Here is a 27,900-nt window from a genome sequence, read left to right as displayed (position 1 = left end):
CATGTGGGCTCTTTCCTTCATGCGGTGTCCGTGGACACTGACCCGGTCTGCTTGTGCCCCTACCTCTATGTGGTGGCAGGCTGTCTGGTGCCCATTTTTGGCCGTTGCCCTCTTGATGTCGCGTGCATCTGAGCTGCTCACGCTGCCCTGCAGGAGGTCTTTCCTTTCTTCGTGTGGTTCCAACGTCCACACAATGTGCTTAGGTGCCTGCCTGTATGCTTAGATATCTTACAGTGTTGCTCCTACTTGGACGCTAGGCTGTGTGCGATTGGCCCTTTCGCCGGTTGTCACAGACCGGCTATGTCTTGGCGTGTCTTCTATTTTACTACTGGCCTCCTGGCCGTGGACTGGTCGCCTGCCAATGTTGTCACATGTGTCTAGCTGCTGCAGCTTGAATAGGGCTCCTTCGGCTATTCTACATACTGGCCCGGTATGTGCTATCTGTCATACCGGTTGCCTCTCTCTGGGTTTTGCCTACAAGCGATACATTGCATCTGGTGTATCTCTCAAACCCTAGGTCCAGTTCCACTTCTGGCAGTGTCATGAGATTCCTTTTAACTCCAGCATATCTAGTATGTGTTTTCTTGTTCCATACAGGCACTTGCTGGGCAGGAGCCAGCTTTTTGCCAATGTTGCCCTATGTATCTTGCAGGTGCAGGTTCAACAGTGTTTTTTCCCACTGTTTTGTCTGGTCGACCGGTAATCGCTTTTTGCTTTCTGTCCACACCTTGGATCCTGTGGATCCCTCAGGCCCTAGGCTTGGTTCTTTTTCCCCTTCAAAGTTATAAATTCTTGCTCCAGCACGTGCATTCTGGCTCTGGGCTTTCCCTCTGTCAATGCAATAAACACAAAAGGGGTTTTCGTGCTGTTCTTGTCGGCTTGTGGTACCTTTGCCTTCAATTGTTCTCCGCTCTCTTCAGAGCTTCATGGTCTAGGACATTACTGTCCCCACTGTGCTTCGTCACATAATTGACGGCACTGTTTTAGTCACATTATTGACAGCTAAGTTCTCTCTGGAACTTGGTGGGGTTTAGTCGCAGACCCGCCTCTTCTACGGGTATGGCTTTGGTATCTCTTCTAAGTTAAGGAATCTGCGGCAAGACGTCTCTATCAGATGAACGAGTTACTTACCTTTGGTAACGATGTATCTGATAGGGACATAGTCTAGCCGCAGCTTCCTTAACGCCTGCCCGTCCTCCCCGTTCTGCGAGTAACACGGAAAAGTTTATCCAAAGAAAACTGACGTCAGCGCGCAGGGAGGGACATATATGGCTCAGCTGATGTCATGTCCGGGGACGACGTCAGGGCGGAGTCGTGCAGCGCCACCCCCGGTGCGCAGAGGTGCTGCTGCGGAAAGTTTTCCGGACCCAGTCTGACTCCTGGGGATATTCTAAGTTAAGGAATCTGCAGCTAGACTATGTCTCTACCAGATACATCGTTACCGAAGGTAAGTAACTTGTTCTTTTGCACATGAGAAAGCAAGGTCAATATTTTCTCATTCAAAAATGAAAACTTTGGCGTCCTTGTTATTTCTCTTTGTCTTTATTCAAACATCTTGACTAGACAAAACACGACAACACATCCAAAGAGAATATCCAACACGTTTAGTCCCTATTCGTGTGGGACTTCTTCAGGGCTCACGTGTTCACACTGTGGTTTCCTTATATATAAAAAAACAGCGTGACCATTTATTCACTTTGTTCTCTTACGAAATGTCCTCACACTTTCACTAAATATCCATAGATTCGTCCTTGTAATGCACCTGTTAATATCCATAGGACCTTGAATTTACATATCCCTTTTCCACACAGTTGCGCATGAGCGAAGGGGTACAATTCCCCCTCCTTTCCAAGTCAATGAGTCATCTACAATGCCGTGGTCACCCCCCCTCGGTGTGAAAGGACGTTAAAGTTTTCATTTCTGAATAAGAAAATATTGATCTTGCTGTCTCATGTGCAAAAGCACAAGTTACTTACCTTCGGTAACGATATATCTGTAAGAAACAGTAGTTAGTGTTATATTCCTTACCTTCGAATATCCCCAGGCGTCAGACCGGATCCGGAAAGTTTTGCGTAGCAGTACCCGTAGGCGTCGTCTGCGTATCCGCATCCGTCGTCGGCGTCGTTGGCGCCGGGATGACCTTGTCGGAGTACTTAGACGCCACCCTCGTGCGCTGACGTCAGTGCTTTTTTCCGCGCCAGCAAGCGCAGATCCGGGAAGAGCAGTACTCCTTAGTAAATTTTTGACTAACTTTTTGATCTCTTTTAGATCCTTTTTCGAGTCGTTACTGACTCTCGGTACCGGTAGGGATGCCCGGGTTCAAACCCTGCGATGGTTGTAGCTGACTGATGTCGGTTACCGTCCCCCACCGTCGGTGCCTTTATTGCCTCGGGTCCGACCACGATGACAAGTCGTGCCCCGACTGCCGGGCCTTGACGTCGAAGGCTAGGCGGGAGCGGTCCCGAAGCGCCTCGAGCTCCGGCAGTCGGCACAGGACTGGGCAGATGAGTTGGGGGAGGCCAGTGGTCTGGACACTTCGCCCGACACTGGATTTGTCTCCCCTCCTACCGTGGCTACGGAGGTGGGGGCTGCTTACAGCGTGGTGTTGACGAGGGCGGCCAAGGCCTTTCACCTTGAGCTCCCTGTCGCGGCTGTGAGGACTAACCTCCTCACTGAGGTGCTCACACCGCAGGCAAGCACCTCAGAATCTCTACTGCCGTTCAATGAAGCCCTCACTGGCGTTCTGTTGGGCACTTGGTCCAAGCCCTCTACAGGCCTCCCTGTAGATAGGAACGTGGCCCGACGCCACCACCCGGCTCCGGGTGACCCCAGCTTCCTGTCCGTTCACCCCACCCCTGAGAGCCTGGTGATCCAGGCCTCTACCTCTACCATTTCCGACTGCTCCCCCGGATCGGGAATCCAAGAGGTATGATCAGTTTGGGAAGAAACTGTTCTCGTCCCTAAGCTTGGGACTGCGGTCAGTCAACACCGCTTGCCTTTTGGGGCATTACACCCACTCCCTGTGGGATACGGTTGCGAACGTGCTGCCCCAGTGTCCGGAGGAGGCCCGGACTCGGTTCGCCCAAACCCTTGTGGAGGGAGAGATGCGGCACGATATTCCATCCGGTGTGGACTCGACACCATGAACTCACTGGGCAGAGCAGTTGCAACGACGGTAGCGGTCCGACGCCACGCCTGGTTGAGGTCCGCCAACTTTTCGGGTGATGTCCAGGCCACGCTCATGGACATGCCCTTCGATAGCCGTCGCCTTTTTGTCGACAAAGCGGATAGCGCGCTGGAACTTTTCAAGGACTCCAGGGCTACGGTCCAGTCATTGGGCCTCGGCCAATGCCAGCAGATTTCCGCTTTTCGCCCCTTTCTTGGCCAAGGAAGGGGCACTCCCTCTCGCCCTGGCAGCCACGGACCGCAGCAACAGCAGCGCGGTCGCGGGCGTGGTAACCGCCGTGGCGGTGCCGGGGGACAATGGCCGGGTCAGTCCACATGAGCTCCCGCAGCATCTGCCTCAAAGCCTTGCTAGTCCGAGCTTTCATGCGCATACAACGCCAGTGGGGGGCAGGGTTCACCATCACCTCCTCCACTGGCGTACCATCACAACGGACAGGTTTGTGCTGCAAATCGTCCGAAGGGGCTACTCCCTCCCCTTCGAGGCGACCCCTCCAGCCATGCCACCGCAGTACCACTGCGTGTCGGGGGATCACTTGCAACTTCTGCAAGAGGAAGTTACGGCCCTCTCTGCCAAGGGGGCCATCGAGCGCGTTCCTGGGCCAGAAGTAGGGTGTGGTTGCTACTCCCACTACTTTCTCGTTCCCAAGAAGGGCAAAGGGGGCCTATGCCCTATCTTGGATCTCCGGAACGTCAACTGCTTCTTCTGGAAGGAGAAGTTCAAGATGCTGACTTTGGCTCAGGTCTTAGATGCCCTAGACCCAGGAGACTGGATGGTAGCGTTGGACTTGCAGGATGCATATTTCCACATCCCTGTCCTGCCGGCCCACCGGCGTTACCTGCGGTTCACGGTAGGCCACGAGCACTTTCAGTTTACCGTGCTCCCCTTCGGCCTTACCAGCGCCCCTCGGGTGTTCACGAAAGTGATGGCAGTGGTCGCAGCTCATCTGCGCAGGTTAGGGGTGTCCGTCTTCCCCTATCTCGACAACTGGTTGTTGAAGGCGGGCTCGCCCCAGACAGTCATCAGCCACCTCCAGACTACGGCCGACCTCCTGCACCTGCTGGGGTTCTCCATCAATGTGCTGAAGTCACACCTGTGTCCCTTTTTAGAAGCTCCTCTTCATCAGAGCGGTTCTAGATTCGGCGCAGTTTCAGGTTTATCCTCCCGAACAGCGGGTTCGGGATATTCAGGCTCTGAATCTGATCTTTCAGCCTTTTTCCCGAGTCTCGGTCAGGTTGACGCTGCGGCTTCTGGGGCCGATGGCCTCCTGCATCCTTCTGGTGCATCACGCAAGGTGGCAGATGCGGGCTCCGCAGTGGGACCTGAAGTTTCAGTGGGCCCAGCATCAGAGCAACCTGTCTGACCACGTCCTGATCTTGGAGGGCACTGCGAGACAGTTGCAGTGGTGGCTCACAGACCGCGATTGGGTCAGTGGCAGATCCCTCTCCCTACCTCAACCGGAGCACGTTGTTGTGACGGATGCGTCCCTCCTGAGTTGGGGGGGCCACATGGGGGAGGCGGAGATCAGAGGCCTCTGGTCTCCAGCGGAGTCCCGGCTCCACATCAACCTTCTGGAGCTGCGGGTGATCCGGCTTGCACTGAAAGCCTTCCTTCCCTCTGTCCGGGGAAGTGTAGTGCATGTGTTCACAGACACCATCGCCATGTGGTACTGCAACAAATAGGGTGGGGTGCGGTCGTGGACCCTTTGTCAGGAGGCTCGGCGCCTCTGGCAATGGCTGGACCACCAGGGTGTCACCCTGGTGGTTCAACACCTGGCAGGTTCCCTGAACGCCAGGGCGGATGACCTCAGCCGTCGGTGCATGATGGATCACGAATGGAGTCTGAACTCGGACGTGGTGCAAGGTCTCTTTCAGCAGTGGGGAGAGCCTTGGTTAGATCTATTTGACACAGAGGAGAACGCGCAATGTCATCAGTTCTCGTTCGGAGACGCTTTTCGTCGTGAGTAGAGCTGCAGTCTGTTGTACACCTTTCCGCCTATACCTCTTCTGCCCAGAGTGCTGAAGAAGATCAGGCGCGACCGGGCCCAAGTCATCCTTGTGGCTCCGGACTGGGCTCGAAGATACTGGTATCCCGAGCTACTCAGCATGTCAGTCGATCCCCCGATTCGTCTGCCTCTTCAGGAGGACCTTCTGTCGCAGCAGCAGGGGACGGTCCTCCACCCAAACCTGTCCAGTCTCCATCTCCATGCGTGGAGATTAAGCCGTGGCAGTTGAGGCCATTTGACTTGCCTCCTGAAGTCTGTGATGTAATTCTGGCAGCCAGGCGTCCCTCCACAAAATCGGTATATGCCTGCAGGTGGAACACATTTGTGGCATGGTGCACAGCAAAGGCTATGGATCCCCTTTCTACCCCTCTTTTCAGAGGTTCTCCTCTTTCTTCTTTGTCTTGCCCGGCAGGGCTCTGCTTTGGGCACTATCAAGGGCTACCTTTCTGCCATTTCAGCCTTCTTAAGGCTTCCTGATGAGCCTTCTCTTTTCAAGTCCCCTGTTGTAAATAGATTCTTGAAGGGCATCCCTCACATCTTTCCTCCGGGTCCTTTCGTGATGCCTCAGTGGGACTTGAACCTTGTTCTGACCTATTTGATGTGTGCTCCTTTCGAACCACTTCATAATTGCCCTCTTCGTCTTCTAACTCTTAAAACTGCATTCCTGGTTGCCATCACCTCTGCCAGGAGAGTGGGTGAGCTCCAGGCTCTTTCTTCTAAACCTCCTTTCCTTTCTGTCCATCCGGACAAGGTTGTTTTGAGGATGCGTCCCTCTTTCCTGCCCAAGGTTCTCACAGCCTTCCACATCGGGCAGTCCATCACCTTGCCCACCTTCTTTCCGCCTCCGCATCCCTCGAGAGAGGAAGAGAGGCTCCACCGTCTGGACCCAAAACGTGCGCTCTCATTCTATCTGGACCGCACACGCCAGTTCCTGGTGGATGACCAGCTCTTTGTTGGTTACATGGGCGCTAAGAAGGGACAGGCGGTGCACAAATGGACCATCTCTCCGTGGGTCGTCTTGTGCATCAAGGTTTGCTACTCCTTGGCGAAAAAGGAGCCTCCTGTTGAGCTGAGGGCCCATTCCACTCGGGCCACAACGGCTACTACTGACCTGGGCCGGGGAGTCCCCTTGCAGGACATCTGTCAGGCAGCAACGTGGGCCTCCCTGCACACGTTCGCTAGACACTACTGCCTGGACAGCCAAGTCCCCAGAGATGACTTTTTCGGCCGTTCCGTTCTCCAGGCCTTTCTGGTGTGATCTTGGTTCGCAGATCCACCACTGGGGTTGGTATTGCTGGGGTATCTAATCTAAGGTAAGGAATCTAACACTAACCTGTTTCTTTCAGATGCATTAGTTACTTACCTTCGGTAATGATATATCTGTAAGAAACAGTAGTTAGTGTTAGATTCCTTGCCGCCCCACCCATCCTCCCTGTTCTGCGAATCGACATCTAGGGTTAAGGTTCATCCCTTTGAGGGCCCTAGTTTCATGGCACCAGTGTCGGTTTTTATCATGGCTCTGCGTTCCTGGCGCGGAAAAGCTATGTAAAAGAACTGACGTCAGCGCACGAGGGCGGTGTCTACGTACTCCAACGATGTCATCCCGGTGCCGACGACAGACGCGGAGCCGCGGACGACGCCTCCCGACGTGCAGGGGTACTGCTACGCAAAACTTTCCGGATCCAGTCTGATGCCTGGGGATATTCTAAGGTAAGGAATCTAGCACTAACTACTGTTTCTTACGGATATATCCTTACCGAAGGTAAGTAACTTGTGCCTCGAGTATTATTCAATTCTAAATTGGTTGGATGGCTTATATTTCAAGGTATTGTGCTCCTCAACTTGTGTAGCTGCATATATTGATAAAATCAGGGTTTTTAACGGTTGACCTGACGAGAGAGCACTACTTAGACATTTTGGACTAACAGTGTGCAGGCGACTCTTGAACAATCAATCAATCAATCAATCATGCCATTTGTATAGCGCACTACTCACCCGGGAGGGTCTCAAGGCGCTTGGGGGGAGGGGTATGCTACTGCTCGAACAGCCAGGTCTTGAGTTGTTTCCTGAAGGCGAGATGGTCCTGGGTCAGCCGAAGGTGGATGGGGAGGGAGTTCCAAGTCTTGGCAGCCAGGTAAGAGAAGGATCTTCCTCCGGCGGTGGCTCTTCGGATGCGTGGTACGGCTGCAAGAGCGAGGCTGGTGGACCGTAGCTGGCGGGTGGGCGTGTAGAAGGTCAGGCAGTCATTGAGGTACTTGGGGCCCAGGTCGTGGAGAGACTTGTGTGCGTGGGTGAGGAGCCGGAACGTGATCCTCTTGTCGACGGGGAGCCAGTGCAGGTTCCTAAGGTGGCTGGAGATGTGGCTGCGTCGGGGGACATCCAGGATGAGTCGAACCACAATCGTTTTGCTATATTTGTATGGTGAATTTCTTGCAATGGAATTTGAGGCCGGGTGGTACCAGGCGATTAGACGCTTGAATCCAAAGCCAGAAAGGTGACAGGGCAACTAAAAGAAGCAACAAAAATGTACTTCACGGTCCAGGCCCTTGTGACCCTTTGTAAGCCTATAAAACCGTGATCTGGCGCTAGGCAAATCCCTTCCAACAGGAAAGAAAAACAACCTATAGCTGCAGCGGCACAGGTTGAGGACAACATTCTTCAGCTAGAAAATCATTGGATGGACACTCAGGAGGAGCAGTCCCTGCTCACCCTCCTTCTCAAGTAGCAGCAGTACCAGGCACCAGCACAGAATGAAGCCAGGCACAGCTAGCTACACAACGATGTCTTTATGATGTCAAAGTTAAAGTGGATAATTGATTGGCATGGCTGGTGAAACGCGACCGGGGTCTTAATTGGGTAGAGTCTTTAAAAGGGTCAACCCGGGTCAGAGTCACAGACAGCGTAGACATCGTGGAGGGCTTCGCGAAATACTATGAGGCCCTCTCGGACGCAGGTGAACGGGACAGGAGGAGACACAGACTTCCTGCAGGACATTGGGCCCTGCAGCTCTCACAGGTAGACTACTGGCACTTGAAGAGAGTTTCTCTGAGGGAGAATTTAGGACACTATCACATCCATGCAGACAGGTAAAACGGCCGACCCAAATGGATTGCCATCAGAGTTCTACAAGGGCTTGGCCAACAGACTATCACCCCAACCTCCCCTGTATGTACAAAGAAGCACACACCACTGGGGTACTACCTCTGGATCTCCACATGACCACAATCATAGACCTACCCAAGAAACAGCAGAATATGGAGTACTGTGGATCCTACCAGCCGATATTCTACTTAATACTGAGGTTAAAAACGTATAGCCTGGTCGTAGTACCTGATTGAAACTCTGACACCTGTTTGGCTGTCAGAAGTACACAAAGGACATAGTGAAGCCCACGGTGGTGATCCAGCACTACACTTTATCAGGGATTGATGCTCATTGATATTTCATACAAATGGCCCATACACATTCACCCAACTCATAAATCCCCTTTGCACTGGAGGTCGAGTTTAAATACCGTGAAAAATTGTTTCTTTCACAGATTCATGTCTAATATATATATATATATATATATATATATATATATATATATATATATATATATATATATATATATATATATATATATATTTTTTTGTCTATTTATTGAAAAGACAAACAAAATGACATTACATAAATAAACCAAATACAAAACAAACCATCATTAAAGTACACAAAATAAAATAAATGAAAGGTGGACAGCTAAACTAATTGTGGACATTACAAAAAGCATATCAGAATGGAGCCTAAGTGAAGGATTCTTATTTGCAAGTAATCCCGACGATGCACAATTACAGTGATTCATTATCGACAGCAAATGTAAAAGTGACAGCAAAAGGAGCGCAAAGCCAGCCTCTGCTCTTGTTCCATGGGGCCCATATTTTCATCCATTTATCCGGGCAACCTCTACTTTCGTACAACACTCTCTCAGCCTGCATGCACCAGTCCATATTGGACTCCCAATCGGCACATTTCAAACCCACCCATCCCTTCCAGGTTCTGCCGATGTTTTGCTTAGCCACCATACTTCCCAAAGTGACCCACAGCCGACAGGTCTAGACAGATCAGTGACGTCCCAAATGTTCAAGAGGCACAACCTCGGGGTAGCCTCCGCCACTTTCCCGCAAGTCTGAGATAGAGCATAAACGACCCCCCCCCCCTAATAGCCTTGGAGAATTGGACAGTCCCACCATTGGTGCAAATACGTACCTATGTGGCCACAACCACGGGGACATAATGGAGAGTCAGAAGACCAATTTTGACCAACATGGAGATTGTGTAATAGGTCCTATGTAATAGCTTAAGTTGGATCAATTTAAACTGGGAGCGTATTGCAACCACACGGGGCGACGCTAGGGCCTCCCTCCATTCCTCATCGGAAATCTCACTCACATCAGAACACCATTTGAATGGACTTTGTCAAGGGGGTCGAAGAAATTGGTGAGGATTTTACGATACGTGAGAGATATGGCTTTCTTGTGGAGATAGTCGTCCAATCGCCTGTCATCCAAAGGGGAAGACACCAGCAATTCCTCACCTCTATGAAGCACCTTGGTCAGTACACTACGCACCTAAAGATAGCAGAAGGTTTCTCCTTCATGTAGTTGGTATTGCCGCATCCAATCACTGAAAGATACCATACCACCCTTAACCCACACGTCGCCCACCCGGGACGAACCAATCAAATCCCATTTATCAATCCCAGGTTGCCACCCAAGTATATTCAGGCGATGGGAGTCAAGTAATGGAGTCGCCTGTGTAATTTTGCCCCTCCAGCCCAACACTGAATTTGCGAGACGCCAGACAGACTGTTGTGGAGGTCGTGGTGAATTTGGTCTCTAGTTTCCGGTCTCCATACAATGCCCTTAAATAAGTACCAGGTAGCATAATATATCTATCCATCCGATATGCAGGGTCATCAAGTGGCCAGTGCATCCAGTGATTAAGAACAATAAGTTGTGAGTCCCAATAGTATGCTCTGATGGACGGTAAAGCAATGCCGCCATCATACCAGCTCCTAATAAGTTTGGCGAAGGCGATTCGGGGTGTGCCGTTATTCCACAAAAGGTTGTGAACTTTCGACAGAGGTAAAATACTGAACTATGATTAAATGTTGGGTATTCTGCAACGCATAAAGGAAGCGAGGGAGTGCCAAGTTTTTAAGGGAGGACTTGGATTGGCAGTTCGGGCTGTACTGTTCCCATGGGGCACAGGGTCAAGACTGATTTTCATATGGCTAGGTTCAAACTGGAATGGCATGGTGAGCAAAAATGGATTTAGTCCCAGATCTCTGTACTGGGGTGAAGGTATGACACTGTTCTGCAATCTGTCCATACACTATTGTTTTTGCATCATTTTATAAAGAGCTGCCCTTCCCAGAAGCGTAAGAGGGAGATTCCTCCAATGTTGGACATTCGCCCTAAGACACTGAACATGGGGCAGTAGATTACGTTGATAACCAAAACCGCAATGTTTCAACGTTGCAAAGCTGACAGGCCGCAGTGTTGGGATAGAGGCCCGCAACCTGCCCTCTCTATCACTAGTCTCCTGGTTCTGCTGAGTACACTTGGCTCTGAGATCAATTTTAGTCGTAAACCTTTTCCACTAGCTCCTAGCCTTGCCCGTCCATTTTCTAAAACAGGCATTCTACTGGGATCTTGTAGTCCACAATCAAAATAAGAGACAATACATGTCAGTAGCTAACCAGAGGCCGACCATACAAGATATATTTTACTAAAAGCCTGAGTGTTTCAGCTAGTGACCACATGAAAACCTACTACTGCAGTGGGCGGGGTAAATTTGTCATAAGTCGATGGAATGCTTTGGGTTTTTTATAGCTGTGTATATTATTACAAACCTGGTAAAGCAGTGTCTATTTACAATCTTTGTTTCAGTCGAGGATCAGTTACTTTGTATTTCTTCCAGGAGCACAGAGATGTCGACCTTGTATCAATTCCCAAGAACGTTTGCTTGTCCTATGTGAAAATCATTGAGGAAGTGCTTGGCTGCCCCCCTGATCTGGAGCTTCTGAAACTGATTTTCAATTTTCTTTTGGCAGTACATCCTCCTACGCATACATATGTTTGTCACAATCCCAACAATTTCTTCTGCTCTTTACATGCAGGTATTTTGTGTTTTTATTCACTTTTTTAACAGTGCTTTTTAATTGGTTCAGTCAATATGTTGATGACTTCTGCATAAATGCAACATGTTTTTCATTTTAAATGAAACGATTATTCCTTTTTAAGCCATGTATTTAGTACTTAGTAGTTATTTTTGGTTTTAGCATCAGCCCTGTCCAGCACTCAAATCCTCGTTCACCCAAGGAATCCTGTGGTGTCCCAAGTTCTTAAGCATAATACACCTTGTTCCTCATTAGCGATTGTAACATTTTAAATCTTCCTCTGATATCGGACTCAGGCTTGCCTGATTACCAACTGTAACAGTAAATATAAGCTATGACTATGCGCTATTTTAACATTGCCCATCTCTTTATATCAGGAGTGAAAACAGATTTTTTTAGGCTCTTCAGCTGTTTCCCTCTTTGATTGAAATCCTTTTCTGTTTTGTAATCTTTTTAATGTTTACTTCAAACTGCATTTGTTTAAATTGGTTAAGCTGAGGTCTGTTTCTTAGTAGTAGATTTTGTAATTTTTGAGTATTTGACATTTACAAATAATGATGCCTTCTTTTAGGCGGAAGTTAATAGGACCTTGGTGATTCTTATATGCTGCCATCAGTGTTATGGTATGGGCTCATCCGTATGCTCTTCACCACGCACAGAACATTTCACCACTAATAATAGGTTCATCTTATTTTTCTGTGCTTACCAATACATCCTATAAAGTGTAAAAAAAATGTGTGCCGCAGGTTTTGCAAGTGTAAGGAACTTGGTAGATACTTGCCATAAAATATGTTCTGCATCCGCAAACGCTTCTAGATCTTTTAGGGTTAGGGCGCTTTTTTCCCCCTTAAACCTGTCAATGCAATCCTCAGTAGGTACTGTTTCATGGCAACTGTTGGGACCCAGAAGAGCCCCATCCTCTGAAGAGTGTATGTTTTGCCTCAAGTTCACCAACAATTTCAAAGGTAAAAAAAAATCACAAACTAATTTCGAAAAATGAAGAATAATTTAATGGACAAACATACACCAACATTATTAAAGGAGAATAAGGGGTGGCCGAGATATAATTTTTTTTTTTTTAGGCAGAGGAGAAGGAAAACACCATTGAAAAGCAACAGTTCATGGATGACTGGGATCTAGGAGGGATTTTAGACAGACTGCAGTGGAGAATACTCCAGGCCAGGTAGTTGCAGTTTGTTTTCATCTTATCACTTAGTCTTTGAAATGGAAGTCAACATTCTTCAGCAGGACAAAATCCACTGAGTGCCCAGTGAAGTGCGATACATCATTGTCGAGCTCCCACTGAATCAGTTGGTTTCGGAGCCAAAAGTTTGAGTGGAAGAAAGCTGGATTTTGCAGCTGCCAATGTCACTTTATTGCTTGGATGAATTTGCCTCCTTGCCGCGGTCCAAAGTTTTACATTTGGTACGAGTCCATTTTTTGGTTCTCAGAATCCTCTTGGAAGGCAAGGCTGGAAGCTTCAGCATGCAGGGTTCCAGAATGCTGAAACAATTTTCAGTGCAGCAAAAAGCTCTGCGTGGGACAAACCTGTTTTTCTTGCCCACCTTGATGTGTCCTCCCTGGGCATGACTAAGCACCATGTCCTGGTCCTCTGAGGATGGAAAAATGTCCACTTATTTCCAGCTTTTGGGAAAGTTCTTCCTGGTCACTCCAAGGCCCTCCAAATGCTCAAGCCAGCACTGTAGGCACTAGGACTCTCTAGCCAAAACACCTGCAGGGTCCAGTCTTCAGTGGTTCTTGTTGGAGTTAGCAGTCCTTCTACTTTTTGTGTCTGTGGAGGAGAAAAACAGGAGATCAGCCACCTAATCCTTGGCGAACACTCTCTGTGATCTAGGCCTAAGTCAAAAGTCTTCTTTGTTCTAGCAGAGCTTTCATCAGAAGTACTTATACCAAGTCAAAGAACATTTTAAGGAGGTGGTGATTGTAGGAAGGTTGGATCCTTCTGCATGGTTACCCCGACTTTTTGCCTGGTGCTGTGATGGTTTCTGACTGGGATCCTGCTAATAAGGACCCCAGTCCCTGTGCTTTCTCCCTTAAATTTACTATGGTGAATACTTGGGTACATCCCACATTAGGTACTGGTGTATCCTTGTAAGTCCCTAGTATATAGTACTGAGGTACGCAGGGCATAGGTACACCAGGGATCTCTCATGGGCTGCAGCATATATTATGCAACCCATGAGAGACCGCTCAAATCGTGACTACAGGCCTGCCATTGCAGCCTGTGTAAGCTGGTGCGAGCACAACTTACACAAGGAGATGATGGACGGAGCGCTGAAACTTTTTAGACACTCACCTCCAGTCACAGATCTAGGTTGAATCCATCATTGTTCTTTAGCTCACTTCCCCGCCCCAGTTAAGATACAGGTATTTGCAAATCAGTCTTGACCCTGTACCTTTTGGGAACAGTCCAGCCCGAACTGCCACGCCATGTCTTCCTTGGACCAAAAACAAGCATCCTGGGACCAATTTCGGGCTAACCACACTCATCAGCCAGGCTAGCTTGAAGACCTACGTCTGGGCATACCCTGCCAACTTAGGGCGAACAAAGCAAACACAAGGAGATGATGGACGGAGCGCTGAAACGTTTCAGACACTCACCCCAGTTCACAGATCTTGGTTGAATCCATCATCGTTCTGTAGCTCACTTCACCACCCCAGTTCAGACACAGCTATATGCAAATCAGTCTTGACCCTGTACCTCATGGGAACAGTCCAGCCCGAACTGCCAAGCCATGTCTTCCCTGGACCGTAAACAAGCATCCTGGGACCGGTTTCAGGCTAACAGCCCTCATCAGCCAGGCTAGCTTGAATCTAGTGTCAAAGTGAGCAAGGGACCCATGTCTGGGCATATCCTGCCAACTTATGGCGAACAAAGCAAACACAAGGAGATGACGGATGCAGCGCTGAAACTTTTCACTCACCCCCAGTCACAGGTCTGGGTTGAATCCATCATCGTTCTTTAGCTCACTTTGCCAACCCAGTTCAGACACCGCTATATGCAAATCAGTCTTGACCCTGTACCTCATATGGGAAGAGTTCAGCCCGAACTGCCAAGCCATGTCTTCCTTGCACCGGAAACAAGCATCCTGGGACCGGTTTCGGGCTAACAGCCCTCATCAGCCAGGCTACCTTGAATGCAGGAGCAAAGGGAGCAAGGGGCCCACGTCTGGGCATACCCTGCCAACTTAGGGCGAACAAAGCAAACACAAGGAGATGAGGGACGGAGCGCTGAAACGTTTCAGACAGTTACCCCCAGTTACAGATCTCAGTTAAATCCATCATCGTTCTTTAGCTCACTTCACCACCCCAGTTCAGACACAGCTATATGCAAATCAGTCTTGACCCTGTACCTCATGGGAACAGTCCAGCCCGAACTGCCAAGCCATGTCTTCCCTGGACCATAAACAAGCATCTTGGGACTGGTTTCGGGCTAACATCCCTCCTCAGCTAGGCTAGCTTGAATCCAGTGGCAAAGTGAGCAATCGACCCATGTCTGGGCATACCCTGCCAACTTAGGGCGAACAAGCAAACACAAGAAGATGATGGCTGGAGCGCTGAAACTTTTCAGTCACTAATCCCCAGTCTCTGAACTGGGTTGAATCCATTATTGTTCTCTAGCTCACTTCGCCACCCCAGTTCAGACACAGCACCACTTATGACAGATATAGGTTTCCCTATAACTGAGGTCACTGCACTTAAAGCCTATAAGTCACCCCTCAGGCAGGCCTTTCAATCCTGAAGGCAGGGTGCTCGGTTTTAAGTGTGAGTGTGCCTCTGCATGAGTAGAACACCCCTACAACCTTTGATGTCCAGTCTCCCGGGTTGTAAGTGCATCAGCCATTAAGATGCCTAGAGTGGCCAAGCGTCATGACGCGATGACCATCTCTAAACTGGCAGCAACGAACCCTGTCATGTTTGGTATCAAACATTTTTGAATCATACCCCCACACCATAAACGGTGTGGGAGGTATGATTCCTACACTGTAAAGCTCTCCTAGGCGGCCTTCAGTGCTCCTGGTACCAGTTTTCCAGAACTGGCAGCAAGCTAGGCTGCTGCTGACCTGAGACATGTTTCTGATGGATACATCTGCCTGTGCATTACTCACCTTTTGAATTTACCCCTGCGCCAGCATTCCACTGAAACTTTTTTCTACCTCGCGCATGTTGGCGAGGACGTCACAGTGGCACGGCTCCGCTTGCGGCTCTGTATGACGTCACCGAAGCCACAAGTAGACCTCATTGGCATGCTGAAGTTCCCTTTTTTCCTCGCCGTCGACTCAACGGTTTTCAGGGACTCTCCATTTTCTTCAATAGTTACTTTATCTGCTGTTTACCTTAGTGTAGCAGTGCTATGGCGACATCGAAGAAGTCTTGTTTCAAGCCCTGCAGAGAGAGTGGCTGTCATATGTCTATCACTGACCCCCATGAAGACTGTTTGTGGTGTCGTTCTTCAGGGCACGACGTCGGAGGCTGCTCCAGTGGTCGGAAGATGAAACAGAAGGCTTTGAAGGAGAGTGAGGCTAAGCTTTTTCTGGCGAAGGCGAGGAAGGAAAAGAGGCCCCGAAAGAGGTCAAAATCAAAGTTGTTGACTTTGCATACTTAGAAGTTGAGGAAACATAAGAAGAAGAGAAAGCATGGTTCCCGATGTCGTTCATCGAAGGATAGAGCTTCGAGGTCGCCGTCTCCGGCTTTGCGATGTTGTTCTAAAGACTTCATCTTGCCGTCGCCTTCCCCTTCTCCTCAAATGACTCCGGCTCACTCCGACACCGAGGGGTTCTCTGGCGCAGTCACAGACACCGAGGGGTTCTCCGGCGCCAAGGTTTGTCTCTGGCGCCAAGAGATTCTCAGGAACCTAGGGGGTCTTCTCCTGTGCCTGCATCCTCACCTGTTTTGGGTCCGACTACCTGACGCCTACTCGGCCTCGAGTCGATTCAGGCTCGGCTCCTTATCCACCCTTTCCTGGATCTGAGTCGGATCCTTCGCATTTTCCTAATGCAATGCACAGCATGTTTGCCAGAGCAGCTTACCCTACCAGTGCGTTGTTGGGCCACGTGGGTTCGCATGCATTCAATTTGTTCGTTCCTCAGCAAGCAGCTTTTATGCCGACGGCACCGTCTTGGCAGTTTCTGGCTCAGAGGTTCTCAACTCCGTTTTCTCAGTCCCGGCGCCATCTGGTGATCCTTCTTCCTCTCTGCTTCGTTCGGCGCCGATGCCTACATCGGAGGCCCTTCCATTGACACTGGTGTCTCTAGCGGCGCGATTGGCACCGCCGACGCTGGTCCCGAAGTTGCGGTCAAGAAGAGAGGCCCAAAGGCTGTTGGAAGAGTACGTTTTCTTCCAGTGGATCCTCATCAATAGTCATAAGCACATGAATATTCCCGCCCATGTGCGGGGACCCTGGAAAATCATATACACATATATTTGAAAACACATATGAAGCTCTATATATATATATATATATATATATATATATATATATATATATATATATATATACATATATATATACACATATATATTAAAACAAAAAAAAAACAAATGCAGCCTTCCATAAACTAAGAGCTGAGTAATGCTATAAGAATTCTCTTTGCACATATATACAAACAAAAAAAAGCAGGGAAAAACAAAGTACATTTGAAACTGCTTTAATGCACAGTAGAAACCATAATCCTGCAAAGAGGAATGAAAGCATTGCCAGTTCTCAGGCTGCATTGTAGAAAACTTAGTGTAGAACTCTGAAAAGCTAACCCATAGGAACACATAGAAAACTGGCACCGTGCCTTTAAGGCAGCCATGACCCCTAGCTTCCCATCATGCTTCAAGGGTGACAGTTAGGTCAGTTGTTTTTTCCGTCTCGTTCAGTGAGGACCCTGATTAATCAGCTCGCTTTTTTCTGGCTTTTTTGTCAGAAATTATCTCCTATTTGTTTACTAAATCTTATTACTTCAACATCTTTTAGTTGTTGGAGTAGTATTTTGCCATTTTTGAGAGAATTGAGCATTTTTCTTACCTCAAAAATGCCTTCTCTTTTTTACTCTTGCCCTTCTTGTGGTAAAAGGAAGGCGAAATCAGACTCCCATCCTGTCTGTATTGTTTGCCTTCCTGAAAATCATGTTCCCAAGATTTGCCAACATTGTCAGTCCTCGTCCAAGCGTACTTTGAAGGGCAGAGAAAGGATTTGTCTCTATGGGCTGGCTGAAAAAAGGAAAACTACCTTCCAGAGGCAGGTCTCCTGTGAGGCAAAGGAAGGAGAGAGCCAGATCTTCCTCCAGAAGTAAGATTCCAATCTGCTCTCCATCGGCGTCGGGCTCGGTGCCAAAAACGCCTCCACCGGCACCAAAAAGGTTGACGAGAAAACCTTCGACGGCGGGCTCGCCGCCAAGAGAACACCGGTCGTCATCCAAAAAGAAAGGTACATCAGACCCTATGCCGTCTTCAACCCGGTGACGATCGGCGTCGAGGAGTCGTTCTGCATGGGCGCAGGATCACACAACATGGAGAAATATCTCTCCGTCATTGCTGTCAAGATGGCGTTTGATGTCGAGACATGCTTCGTCGTCGCCGGAGGTACGGCGATCGAAGTCTAGGCGGCTGTCAACGTCGATGGCCAGATCTTCATCGGTGACGAAGGAATCGTCGTCGAAACCTAAGGTGAAATATTCACGGCAGCATTCACCGTCAAGGCATCGATCCCTGTCGACGTCGAGAAGACCTCCGCCTTCAAGCACCTCTTCGTTGAGTTCTGCTAGACACTCAATCTTGAGAACAAGATCTGAGAGATCGAAGGACCCGACGTCGAGAAGGTTAATTCTGTCGATAAACACTCCTCTGTTGAGGTCTCCTAGGTGATCAACGTTGAGAGCGGGATCAGTGAGGTTGAATGGTTCAATGGTGAGAGGAGTTTCCCCGTCGTCAGAGCATCATTCGATGTTGAAGATGTCGACGTCGAATCGAAGATCTCTCTCAAAAGGTTCAGCAGTACTGGTGACACATAGCCGTTCGACATCGAGGCATTCTCCATTGGCGTCACATCGTTCCTCACACCATTCCACTTCCAAAGACCACGCAGAGCCTTCTTTATCACCTGGGGGCTCTACTCCGTGATCTCGACGTCGAGAAGCTCATCTTCTCTGTCTCCAGAACGGCAAGCACGGAAATCCCGGCAAAACAGAACATCACCAACACAACGGCTTAGATCGCCTTCTGTTCATCTTTCTCCAAGATGGCTTCTTCCCATCCACCTTGAGCAGAAAGAAACTTCAGGAGCAGCACAACAGCCTGAGGAATACTCCAGTCCGCTACGTAGATCGCCACTAGCACGGTTGGTGCAAGCTGTGGGCAGGTCTCCTGCTACTCTGACCAGATATTTCCATGACACATCTCCAGTGCATAGATCTTCTCATACCCACCGTAAAAGACGAAGATCCCCTTCTTGGTCATCCTCCTCGACTAGATTCTCTCAGAGGGATTATTCACCTACCCTCTTGGACAGTCCTCCATCAAGAGTATCTCCTATTGATGACATCAATACCTTCCACGATGTACTTTCCAGAGGAGCGCAGAAACTGAATATAGAAATGTCCGCGCCTTAAACATCGGTGTCAGTTATATATGAAACTTTGCTCCAACTGGTTCCTGGTCTCCTTCAACCAGTGATGGACATCTTCCTCACTCCATCATCGATCAAATCTGCTTCTGCGAGAATCCAGAAGAAATACAAACCTGCTGATCAGGATCCCCTATTTATGGGATTCCCTGGAGCATGTTAAAGAAAAACTGCCGAAAGAGGATCACCAGGATTTTGCGGAGATTATCCAGGAAGGGGTGTTGGAGCAAATCAAGTAAGCAGTACAGCAGTGATGGGGCTTCTCTGGCTGCGCATTCAAATACACATGGTTTATGCACAAGGAGGTTTTCCTGGTTACTTTTAATGGCTTTGAAGCCTGAAGCCCAGCAATGCATCATAAATCTACCTTTTTCTGGCAGCTCTCTTTTTGGCACCCACACCAATGAGGAAATGGCCTGGATGAAGGCCGAGCTGGACACGCCCAAGTCCGTAGAATTGGAAAAGAAAAAGGAATTCAAGTGCCGGTACAGGCCGTACAACTGCAAAAACTACCATCAGAGGGTTCAAACCCCTCAATGGCCGCAGAGGCAATTTCAGCAATCCAAATCGCATTACCAAGCCGTAGATCCTCCAGAGGCAGAGGAGGACACCAACAGCAATCCTCCACTGCAGCCAAAACCTCAGGGAAACAACGGTTTTCTGCTCCCTCTAGCGCCTTTTCCCACTCCAGTGGGAGGAAGTATCTCAAATCATGTAGCAGAGTGGCGCAACATACCCAAAGATCACTGGGTGCTCAATATACTGAACAATGGACATGCTCTATCTTTCCGCGAGCCCCCCCAAAGAACATTCCTCCAGTAATATCACACCCTCACCAACTAAAATTACTACGTCAGGAGGTTTCAATCCTTCCGCAAAAGTTGGCCATAGAAGAGGTTCCTCCTGCTCAACGAGGAAAAGGAGTCTACTCCAGGTATTTCCTTGTGCCAAAAAAAGACCAAACGCACAAATTCAGACCTATCTTCGATCTCTGAACAAGGTCATCCAGAAGAAGTTTCGTATGTTGGCGCTAGATCAAATATATCTGCACCTGCAGAAAGGGGATTGGATGTGTTCGATATATCTCCAAGATGCCTACTTCCACATCCCGATTGGTCCATGTCATCGCAAGTTCCTGAGATTTATGGTAGGCGCCAAACATTACCAGTCCAGAGTCTTACCATTCGGCCTCAAATCTCTGCCGAGAGTAGTCACAAAATGCATGGCAGTGGTGGCCGCAGCTTTACATCGTCAAGGCCTGTTCGTGTATCCGTATCTGGATGATTGGTTGTTGAAGGGTTTGTCCCTCCAGATGATGAGGAACCACTATCGGATCTGCCTAAATCTGCTACACCGCTTGGTCCTTCAAGTGAACATGGAAAAATCGTTACATCAGCCCACTCAAATGCTCCATTATCTGAGCGCCACCATAGACTCCAGCATAGGAAAAGTGTTTCCTTTGGAGGAGAGACTGTCATCAATGAAGCAGAAGTGCAATACTCTTCTTCAAGCACATCAGCCATCAGTATGACAAGTGGCATCACCACTGGGTTCGATGGCCTCTTGCATTTTTCTCATCCCCAACTCCAGATTGAGAATGAGACCTCTACAGCAGGATCTGGAGGACAAATGGGACCAATCCTCAGGACATTGGGAGGACCGAATTCTCCTTTCCCAGTCAACAAAAAAGTCCATTGTCTGGTGGACACAGCCGAAAAATCTCCTAGTGGAGGTCCCGTTCCATCAACCTCTCCCAAAACAATCCCTGATCAAGAACGCCTCTCTTCAAGGATGGGGGGCACACTTGGGTTGCCTACAGACTCAGGGCAGGTGATCCAGCAAAGAACAAACCTATCATATAAAAATATTTGAACTGCAGGCAGTTCGCCTAGCCCTCACGGCATTCCATCCATCGATTCAGTCTGAGTCGATACTAATACAAACGGACAATACAACCACCATATATACCATAAATTACTTAAACAAACAAGGTGGAACACATTATCTGAAAGAAACAGGTTAGTATTAGATTCCTTACCTTAGAATATCCCCAGGCGTCAGTCTGGATCCGGAAACTTTTGCGTAGCAGTACCCCTGCGCGTCGGTAGGCGTCGTCTGCAGGCGTCCCCTGCGGCTCCGCGTCGTCGGCGTCGTGCGCCGTGATGACGTCGCTGGAGTATATAGACGCCGCCTCCGCGCGCTGACGTCAGTTCTTTTTTCCGCGCCAGTTAGCGCAGATCCGAAGAGCAGTACTCCGGTCTTTTGACCTAGTTTTTTGATTACTCTAACTCTTTAGGTGCCGGTAGGATGCCCGGTTTTAAAAATTGTGACGGGTGCGACCGCCTGATGTCGGTCACCGACCACCATCGACTCTGCCTCCGGTGCCTGGGTGCCGACCACGACGTGGAGTCCTGCGTCGACTGCCGGGCCTTGACGGGTAAGGCTAGGCGGGAGCGGTCCCGCAAGCTACTCGAGCTCCGGATGTCGGCCCCGCGTCGGGAGCGGTCCCGGTCCGGCCGGAGGTCGAGGGAGCGGTCGAGAGAACGGTCGCGGAGCCGCCACGAGCGCTCCGGAAGTAGTCACCATTCCTCCGGTTCCTCAGGTAAGCGAAACAAGAAGTCGGGGCGTCGTCATCGCACCCCCGACTCCCCCCGACGCTCGCGCGATGCGGCCGGGGGTTCGGGTGGCCCCACCCCCGCGGCTCCGCGTGGGTCGCCGACGCTGCCTGCTCCATACCCGCCGGTCCCTGGGCAAGGCGCGTCGCGTGAGGAGGTAGAGGAGTTCCTCATGGCCATGAGGGCGCTGTCTCCTCCGGCGGGGCCTACGGCTCCTGCGGGCCCGGTGGTCCCGTCCGGGGGCCAGAGCGGTTCGGGTGCTCCGGCCCCGACGCCGCCGGCGGCTCCGGCCCCGGCGCCGCTGGGCCTTTCAGGGTCGACGCCGGCTGGTCAACCGGCCTCTCCGGCACCGATTCCATCGGGGCAACCCGTGGTGCCACCTCCGCGCGGCGCCGTGACTCCGACGCCGGTTCCGGCCGGCGTCGGGGCTCCGGCGCCGGCTCCGGGCGGCGCCACCCCCATTCCCTCTCCAATTCCGGACGCGGAGTCGGACCGGCGTCGCCCGACGCCGAGTCCGGCGCCGATGGGGCCCATTGACCCCGAGGAGCCGGTCTACATCGTTGAATCCGTGTATGGTGATGATGAAGATTATGGAGAGGGTTTGGAGGGGTCTGAGGACCCTCTGTCACGCGAGTGTCAGTACGACGTGGACTGGACAGGTGACTTGGGTGATGCCAGTGGTCTGGACGAATCTCCTAACCCTGGTTTTGTCTCGCCTCCCACTGTGGCGTCGGAGGCTGGGGCGGCTTATTCTGTGGTGTTGATGAGGGCTGCCAAGGCCTTGAGCCTTGAGCCTTGAGCTCCCCGTCGCAAAAGTGAAGCCTAACATCCTCACCGAGGTCTTCAAACCGCAGTCATGCCCACAGGAGCCTCTGCTGCCGGTCAATGAAGCCTTGACGGACGTTCTTTTGGGCACGTGGTCCAGGCCCGCTTCAGGTTCGCCTGTTGATAGGAACGTTGCCAGGCGCCACCGTCCGTGTTCGGACGACCCTAAGTTCCTGTCCACCCATCCCACCCCTGAGAGTCTGGTGATCCAGGCCTCTACTTCCCAATCCGCATTCCCGTCGGCCCCGCCCGACCGGGAATCTAAGAGGTACGACCAGTATGGCAAAAAGGTCTTCTCGTCCCTGAGTCTGGGACTGCGGTCTTGCAACACCGCATGCCTCTTGGGCCGCTACACCCACTCTCTGTGGGATACGGTCGCGGAGTGTCTGCCGCAATGCCCGCAGGAGGTACGGGACAAGCTTGGCCAGGCTATGGTTGAAGGCCGAGACGCGGCGAGGTATTCCATCAGGTGTGGTCTTGATACGACCGACTCGCTGGGCAGAGCGATGTCCACGACGGTGGCGATTCGTCGCCACGCCTGGCTGAGATCCGCCAATTTTTCGACGGATGTCCAAAATGCCTTGATGGGCATGCCGTTCGATGGCAGTCGCCTGTTTGGCGACAAAGCGGACAACGCGCTTGAGCGCTTCAAGGACTCCAGGGTCACGGCCAAGTCCTTGGGTCTTTCGACCCAGCGCCAGCAAACGGGTTCGTTTCGCTCCTTTCGTGGCCAAGGAAGGGGCAGTCCCACACGTGCTGCCAGCCACTCACCGCAGAACACTTCTCAACGCGGTGGCGGCCGTGGATTCCGCCGTGGTGGCGGTCGGGGACAGCGGCGAGGTCAGGCCACACCTCCCCCCGCAGCAGCCTCCAAATCCTCCTAGTCCGAGCTTTCAGGCCCATGTGACGCCAGTGGGTGGCAGGGTTCGCCATCACCACTCCCGCTGGCGCACTATCACATCGGACAGGTGGGTGCTGCAGCTCGTCCGAAGGGGCTCCTCCCTCCCCTTCGAGACCACTCCTCCAGCCATGCCACCGCAGAACCACCGTGTGTCGGGGGACCACTTGACACTTCTGCAGGAGGAAGTTACGGCCCTCTTGGCCAAGGGGGCCATCGAGCGCGTTCCTGGGCCAGAAGTAGGGTGTGGTTGCTATTCCCACTACTTTCTGGTACCCAAGAAGGACAAGGGGGGCCTGCGTCCTATCTTGGATCTACGGAACGTCAACGGCTTCCTCCTGAAGGAGAAGTTCAAGATGTTGACTTTGGCTCAGGTCTTGGCTGCTCTAGACCCGCAAGACTGGATGGTGGCGTTGGACTTGCAGGATGCGTATTTTCACATCCCCGTCCTGCCGGCCCACCGGCGTTACCTGCGGTTCACGGTAGGCCACGAGCACTTTCAGTTTATCGTGCTCCCATTCGGCCTTACCAGCGCCCCACGGGTGTTCACGAAAGTGATGGCGGTGGTCGCAGCTCATCTGCGCCGGTTAGGGGTTTCAGTCTTCCCCTACCTCGAAGACTGGTTGTTGAAGGCGGGCTCGCCCCAGACAGTCGTCCACCACCTTCAGATGACGGCAGACCTCCTGCACGAGCTGGGGTTTTCCATCAATGTACCGAAATCACACCTGTGTCCCTCTCAAAAGCTCCTTTTCATCGGAGCGGTTCTCGACTCGGCGCAGTTTCGGGTTTATCCTCCGGAACGGCGGGTCCGGGATATACAGGCTTTGATTCCCATCTTTCAGCCGTTATCCCGGGTTTCGGTCAGGTTGACGCTGCGGCTGCTGGGGCTGATGGCTCCCTGCATCCTTCTGGTGCATCACGCCCGGTGGCGGATGCGGGCTCTGCAGTGGGACCTGAAGTTTCAGTGGGACCAGCATCAAGGCAACCTATCCGACCATGTCCTGATCTCGGAGGGCACTGCGAGACAGTTGCAGTGGTGGCTTACGGACCGCGATTGGGTCAGAGGCAGATCCCTCTCCCTTCCCCAACCGGAGCACGTAGTTGTGACGGACGCGTCCCTCCAGGGCTGGGGAGGCCACTTGGGAGAGGCGGAGATCAGAGGCATCTGGTCTCCGGCGGAGTCCCGGCTCCATATCAACATGTTGGAGCTGCGGGTGATTCGCCTAGCACTGAAGGCATTCCTCCCCTTTGTCAACGGGAGTGTGGTGCAGGTGTTCACAGACAACACCACCGCCATGTGGTACTGCAACAAGCAGGGCGGAGTGGGGTCGTGGACCCTTTGCCAGGAGGCTCTGCGCCTCTGGCAATGGCTGGAACGTCAGGGCGTGACTCTGACGGTTCAACACCTGGCAGGTTCTCTGAACGCCAGGGCGGACGAACTCAGCCGTCGGTGCTCGGTGGATCACGAATGGCGTCTGAACTCGGACGTGGCGAAAGGCCTCTTTCTGCAATGGGGAGAGCCTTGGTTAGATCTATTCGCCACAGAAGAGAACGCGCAATGTCATCAGTTCTGCGCGTTGGAGTTTCCAAGACGGCACTCGCTCGGCGGCGCCTTTCGGCGCGAGTGGAGTTGCGGTCTGTTGTACGCCTTTCCGCCTATACCACTTCTGCCCAGAGTGCTGAAGAAGATCAGGCGCGACCGGGCCCAAGTTATCCTTGTGGCTCCGGACTGGGCTCGAAGGTACTGGTATCCCGAGCTACTCAGCATGTCAGTCGGTCCCTCGATCCGCCTGCCCCTTCAGGAGGACCTTCTGTCGCAGCAGCAGGGGACGGTCCTCCACCCGAACCTGTCCAGTCTCCACCTCCATGCTTGGAGATTGAGCGGCGACAGTTGAGGCCATTTGACTTGCCTCCTGAAGTCTGTGATGTGATTCTGGCAGCCAGGCGTCCCTCCACAAAGTCGGTATACGCATGCCGGTGGAACAGATTTGTGGCATGGTGCACAGCAAAGGCTGTGGATCCCCTTTCTGCCCCTCTCTCCGAGGTTCTCCTCTTTCTTCTCTCTCTTGCCCAGCAGGGCTCTGCTCTGGGCACTATCAAGGGCTACCTTTGTGCCCTTTCAGCCTTCTTAAGGCTTCCTGATGAGCCTTCTCTTTTCAAGTCCCCTGTTGTAAATAGATTCTTGAAGGGCATCCCTCACATCTTTCCTCCGGGTCCTTTCGTGATGCCTCAGTGGGACTTGAACCTTGTTCTGACCTATTTGATGTGTGCTCCTTTCGAACCACTTCATAATTGCCCTCTTCGTCTTCTAACTCTTAAAACTGCATTCCTGGTTGCCATCACCTCTGCCAGGAGAGTGGGTGAGCTCCAGGCTCTTTCTTCTAAACCTCCTTTCCTTTCTGTCCATCCGGACAAGGTTGTTTTGAGGATGCGTCCCTCTTTCCTGCCCAAGGTTGAGGAGGTTCAGGAGGACCTTCTGTCGCAGCAGCAGGGGACGGTCCTCCACTCGAACCTGTCCAGTCTCCACCTCCATGCTTGGAGATTGAGCGGCGACAGTTGAGGCCATTTGACTTGCCTCCTGAAGTCTGTGATGTGATTCTGGCAGCCAGGCGTCCCTCCACAAAGTCGGTATACGCATGCCGGTGGAACAGATTTGTGGCATGGTGCACAGCAAAGGCTGTGGATCCCCTTTCTGCCCCTCTCTCCGAGGTTCTCCTCTTTCTTCTCTCTCTTGCCCAGCAGGGCTCTGCTCTGGGCACTATCAAGGGCTACCTTTGTGCCCTTTCCGCCTTCTTAAGGCTACCTGATCAGCCATCTTTGTTCAAGTCCCCTATTGTAACGAGATTCTTGAAGGGCATCACGCACATGTATCCACCTGTTCCGTTCGTGATGCCTCAGTGGGACTTGAACCTGGTTCTGACTTTCTTGAGGTGCGCTCCCTTTGAGCCGCTTCATTCCTGTCCTCTCCGTCTCCTGACTTTAAAGACGGCCTTCCTAGTTGCCATCACCTCTGCCAGGAGAGTGAGTGAGCTCCAGGCTCTTTCTGTCAAACCTCCTTTCATGTCCATTCATCCAGACAAGGTGGTTCTGAGAACTAGACCTTCTTTCCTGCCCAAAGTAGTTTCTGCTTTTCACATCGGGCAGTCCATCACCTTACCCTCCTTCTTCCCGCCTCCGCATCCTTCAAAAGATGAAGAGCGGCTCCATCGTCTGGACCCAAAACGTGCGCTTTCATTTTATATGGATCGCACACGCCAGTACCGGGTGGATGACCAACTGTTTGTTGGCTACGTGGGTGAGAAGAAGGGAAGGGCGGTACAGAAACGAACCGTCTCTCGGTGGGTCGTCCTGTGCATCAAAGCATGCTACTCTTTGGCTCGGAAGGAGCCTCCTGTTGGGCTGAGAGCCCATTCCACTCGGGCCACGGCGGCTACTACTGCCCTGGGCCGGGGAGTCCCCTTGCAGGACATTTGCCAGGCGGCTACGTGGGCCTCGCTGCACACCTTTGCGAGGCACTACTGCCTGGACAGTCAAGTCCGGAGGGATGGCTTCTTTGGCCGTTCGGTCCTCCAGGACTTTCTGGTGTAGGATTGTATTGGTTCGCAGACCCACCACCGGGGTTGGTATTGCTGGGGTATCTATTCTAAGGTAAGGAATCTAATACTAACCTGTTTCTTTCAGATGAACAAGTTACTTACCTTCGGTAACGATATATCTGTAAGAAACAGTAGTTAGTATTAGATTCCTTACCGCCCCACCCATCCTCCCCGTTCTGCGAACTGATACCTAGGGTTAAGGACATCCCTTTCAGGGCCCTAGTTTCAAATGGCACCAGTGTTAGTTCTCACATGGCTCTGCGTGTTCTGGCGCGGAAAAGCTGTGTGCAAAGAACTGACGTCAGCGCGCGGAGGCGGCGTCTATATACTCCAGCGACGTCATCACGGCGCACGACGCCGACGACGCGGAGCCGCAGGGGACGCCTGCAGACGACGCCTACCGACGCGCAGGGGTACTGCTACGCAAAAGTTTCCGGATCCAGACTGACGCCTGGGGATATTCTAAGGTAAGGAATCTAATACTAACTACTGTTTCTTACAGATATATCGTTACCGAAGGTAAGTAACTTGTTCCTCGCCCACTGTCACTGGAATCTCAAGTGATTTGGCACTGGCTCCTGGCCAGGAATTTCTAAATCACAGCGGTGCATCTGCCAGGAGAACAGAATGTGCAGGCAGACTCTCTCAGTCGGCACTTGGAAGAACAAGAAGACTGGGTGCTCAACAACGAGGTGGTGGCAAGCATCTGTCATCAATGGGGTCATCCATCCAGCGACCTCTTTGCAGACGATCTAGACAAAAATTGCCACACCTTCGCGTCCAGATTTTACCGGCCAGAAATGAGAGGGAATGCTCTTTTGATAGACTGGTCCGGAACATTTGCGTACGCTTTTCCTCCCCTTCCTCTCATCCTGAAGGTGGTGATGAAGCTCATCCAATCCAGGATAAAGATGATCCTGATAGCACTGGACTGGCCTCGCCAATGGTGGTATCCGGACCTGTTATAGCTCTCAATGGGTCCACACT

At 51.3% G+C, this 27,900-nt stretch overlaps 1 protein-coding gene across 2 annotated transcripts in view; it reads left to right on the top strand.

The window, feature by feature from the left end:
* LYST (lysosomal trafficking regulator) overlaps positions 1-27,900 on the top strand; it is a 3,192,287-nt gene that overhangs the window by 1,127,136 nt on the left and 2,037,251 nt on the right. For both annotated transcript variants that reach the window (XM_078648813.1, XM_078648812.1), the window contains one exon: positions 11,151-11,349. In XM_078648813.1, coding sequence (XP_078504939.1) covers positions 11,151-11,349 — 199 coding nt within the window. The remainder of the gene's footprint in view (positions 1-11,150; positions 11,350-27,900) is intronic.

Source organism: Lissotriton helveticus, chromosome 6 (genome assembly GCF_964261635.1).
Source record: "Lissotriton helveticus chromosome 6, aLisHel1.1, whole genome shotgun sequence".
NCBI classification, from domain to species: Eukaryota; Metazoa; Chordata; class Amphibia; order Caudata; family Salamandridae; genus Lissotriton; species Lissotriton helveticus.
Note: the sequence above shows the minus strand (reverse complement) of the source record. Positions and strands in the feature narration are given on the sequence as shown.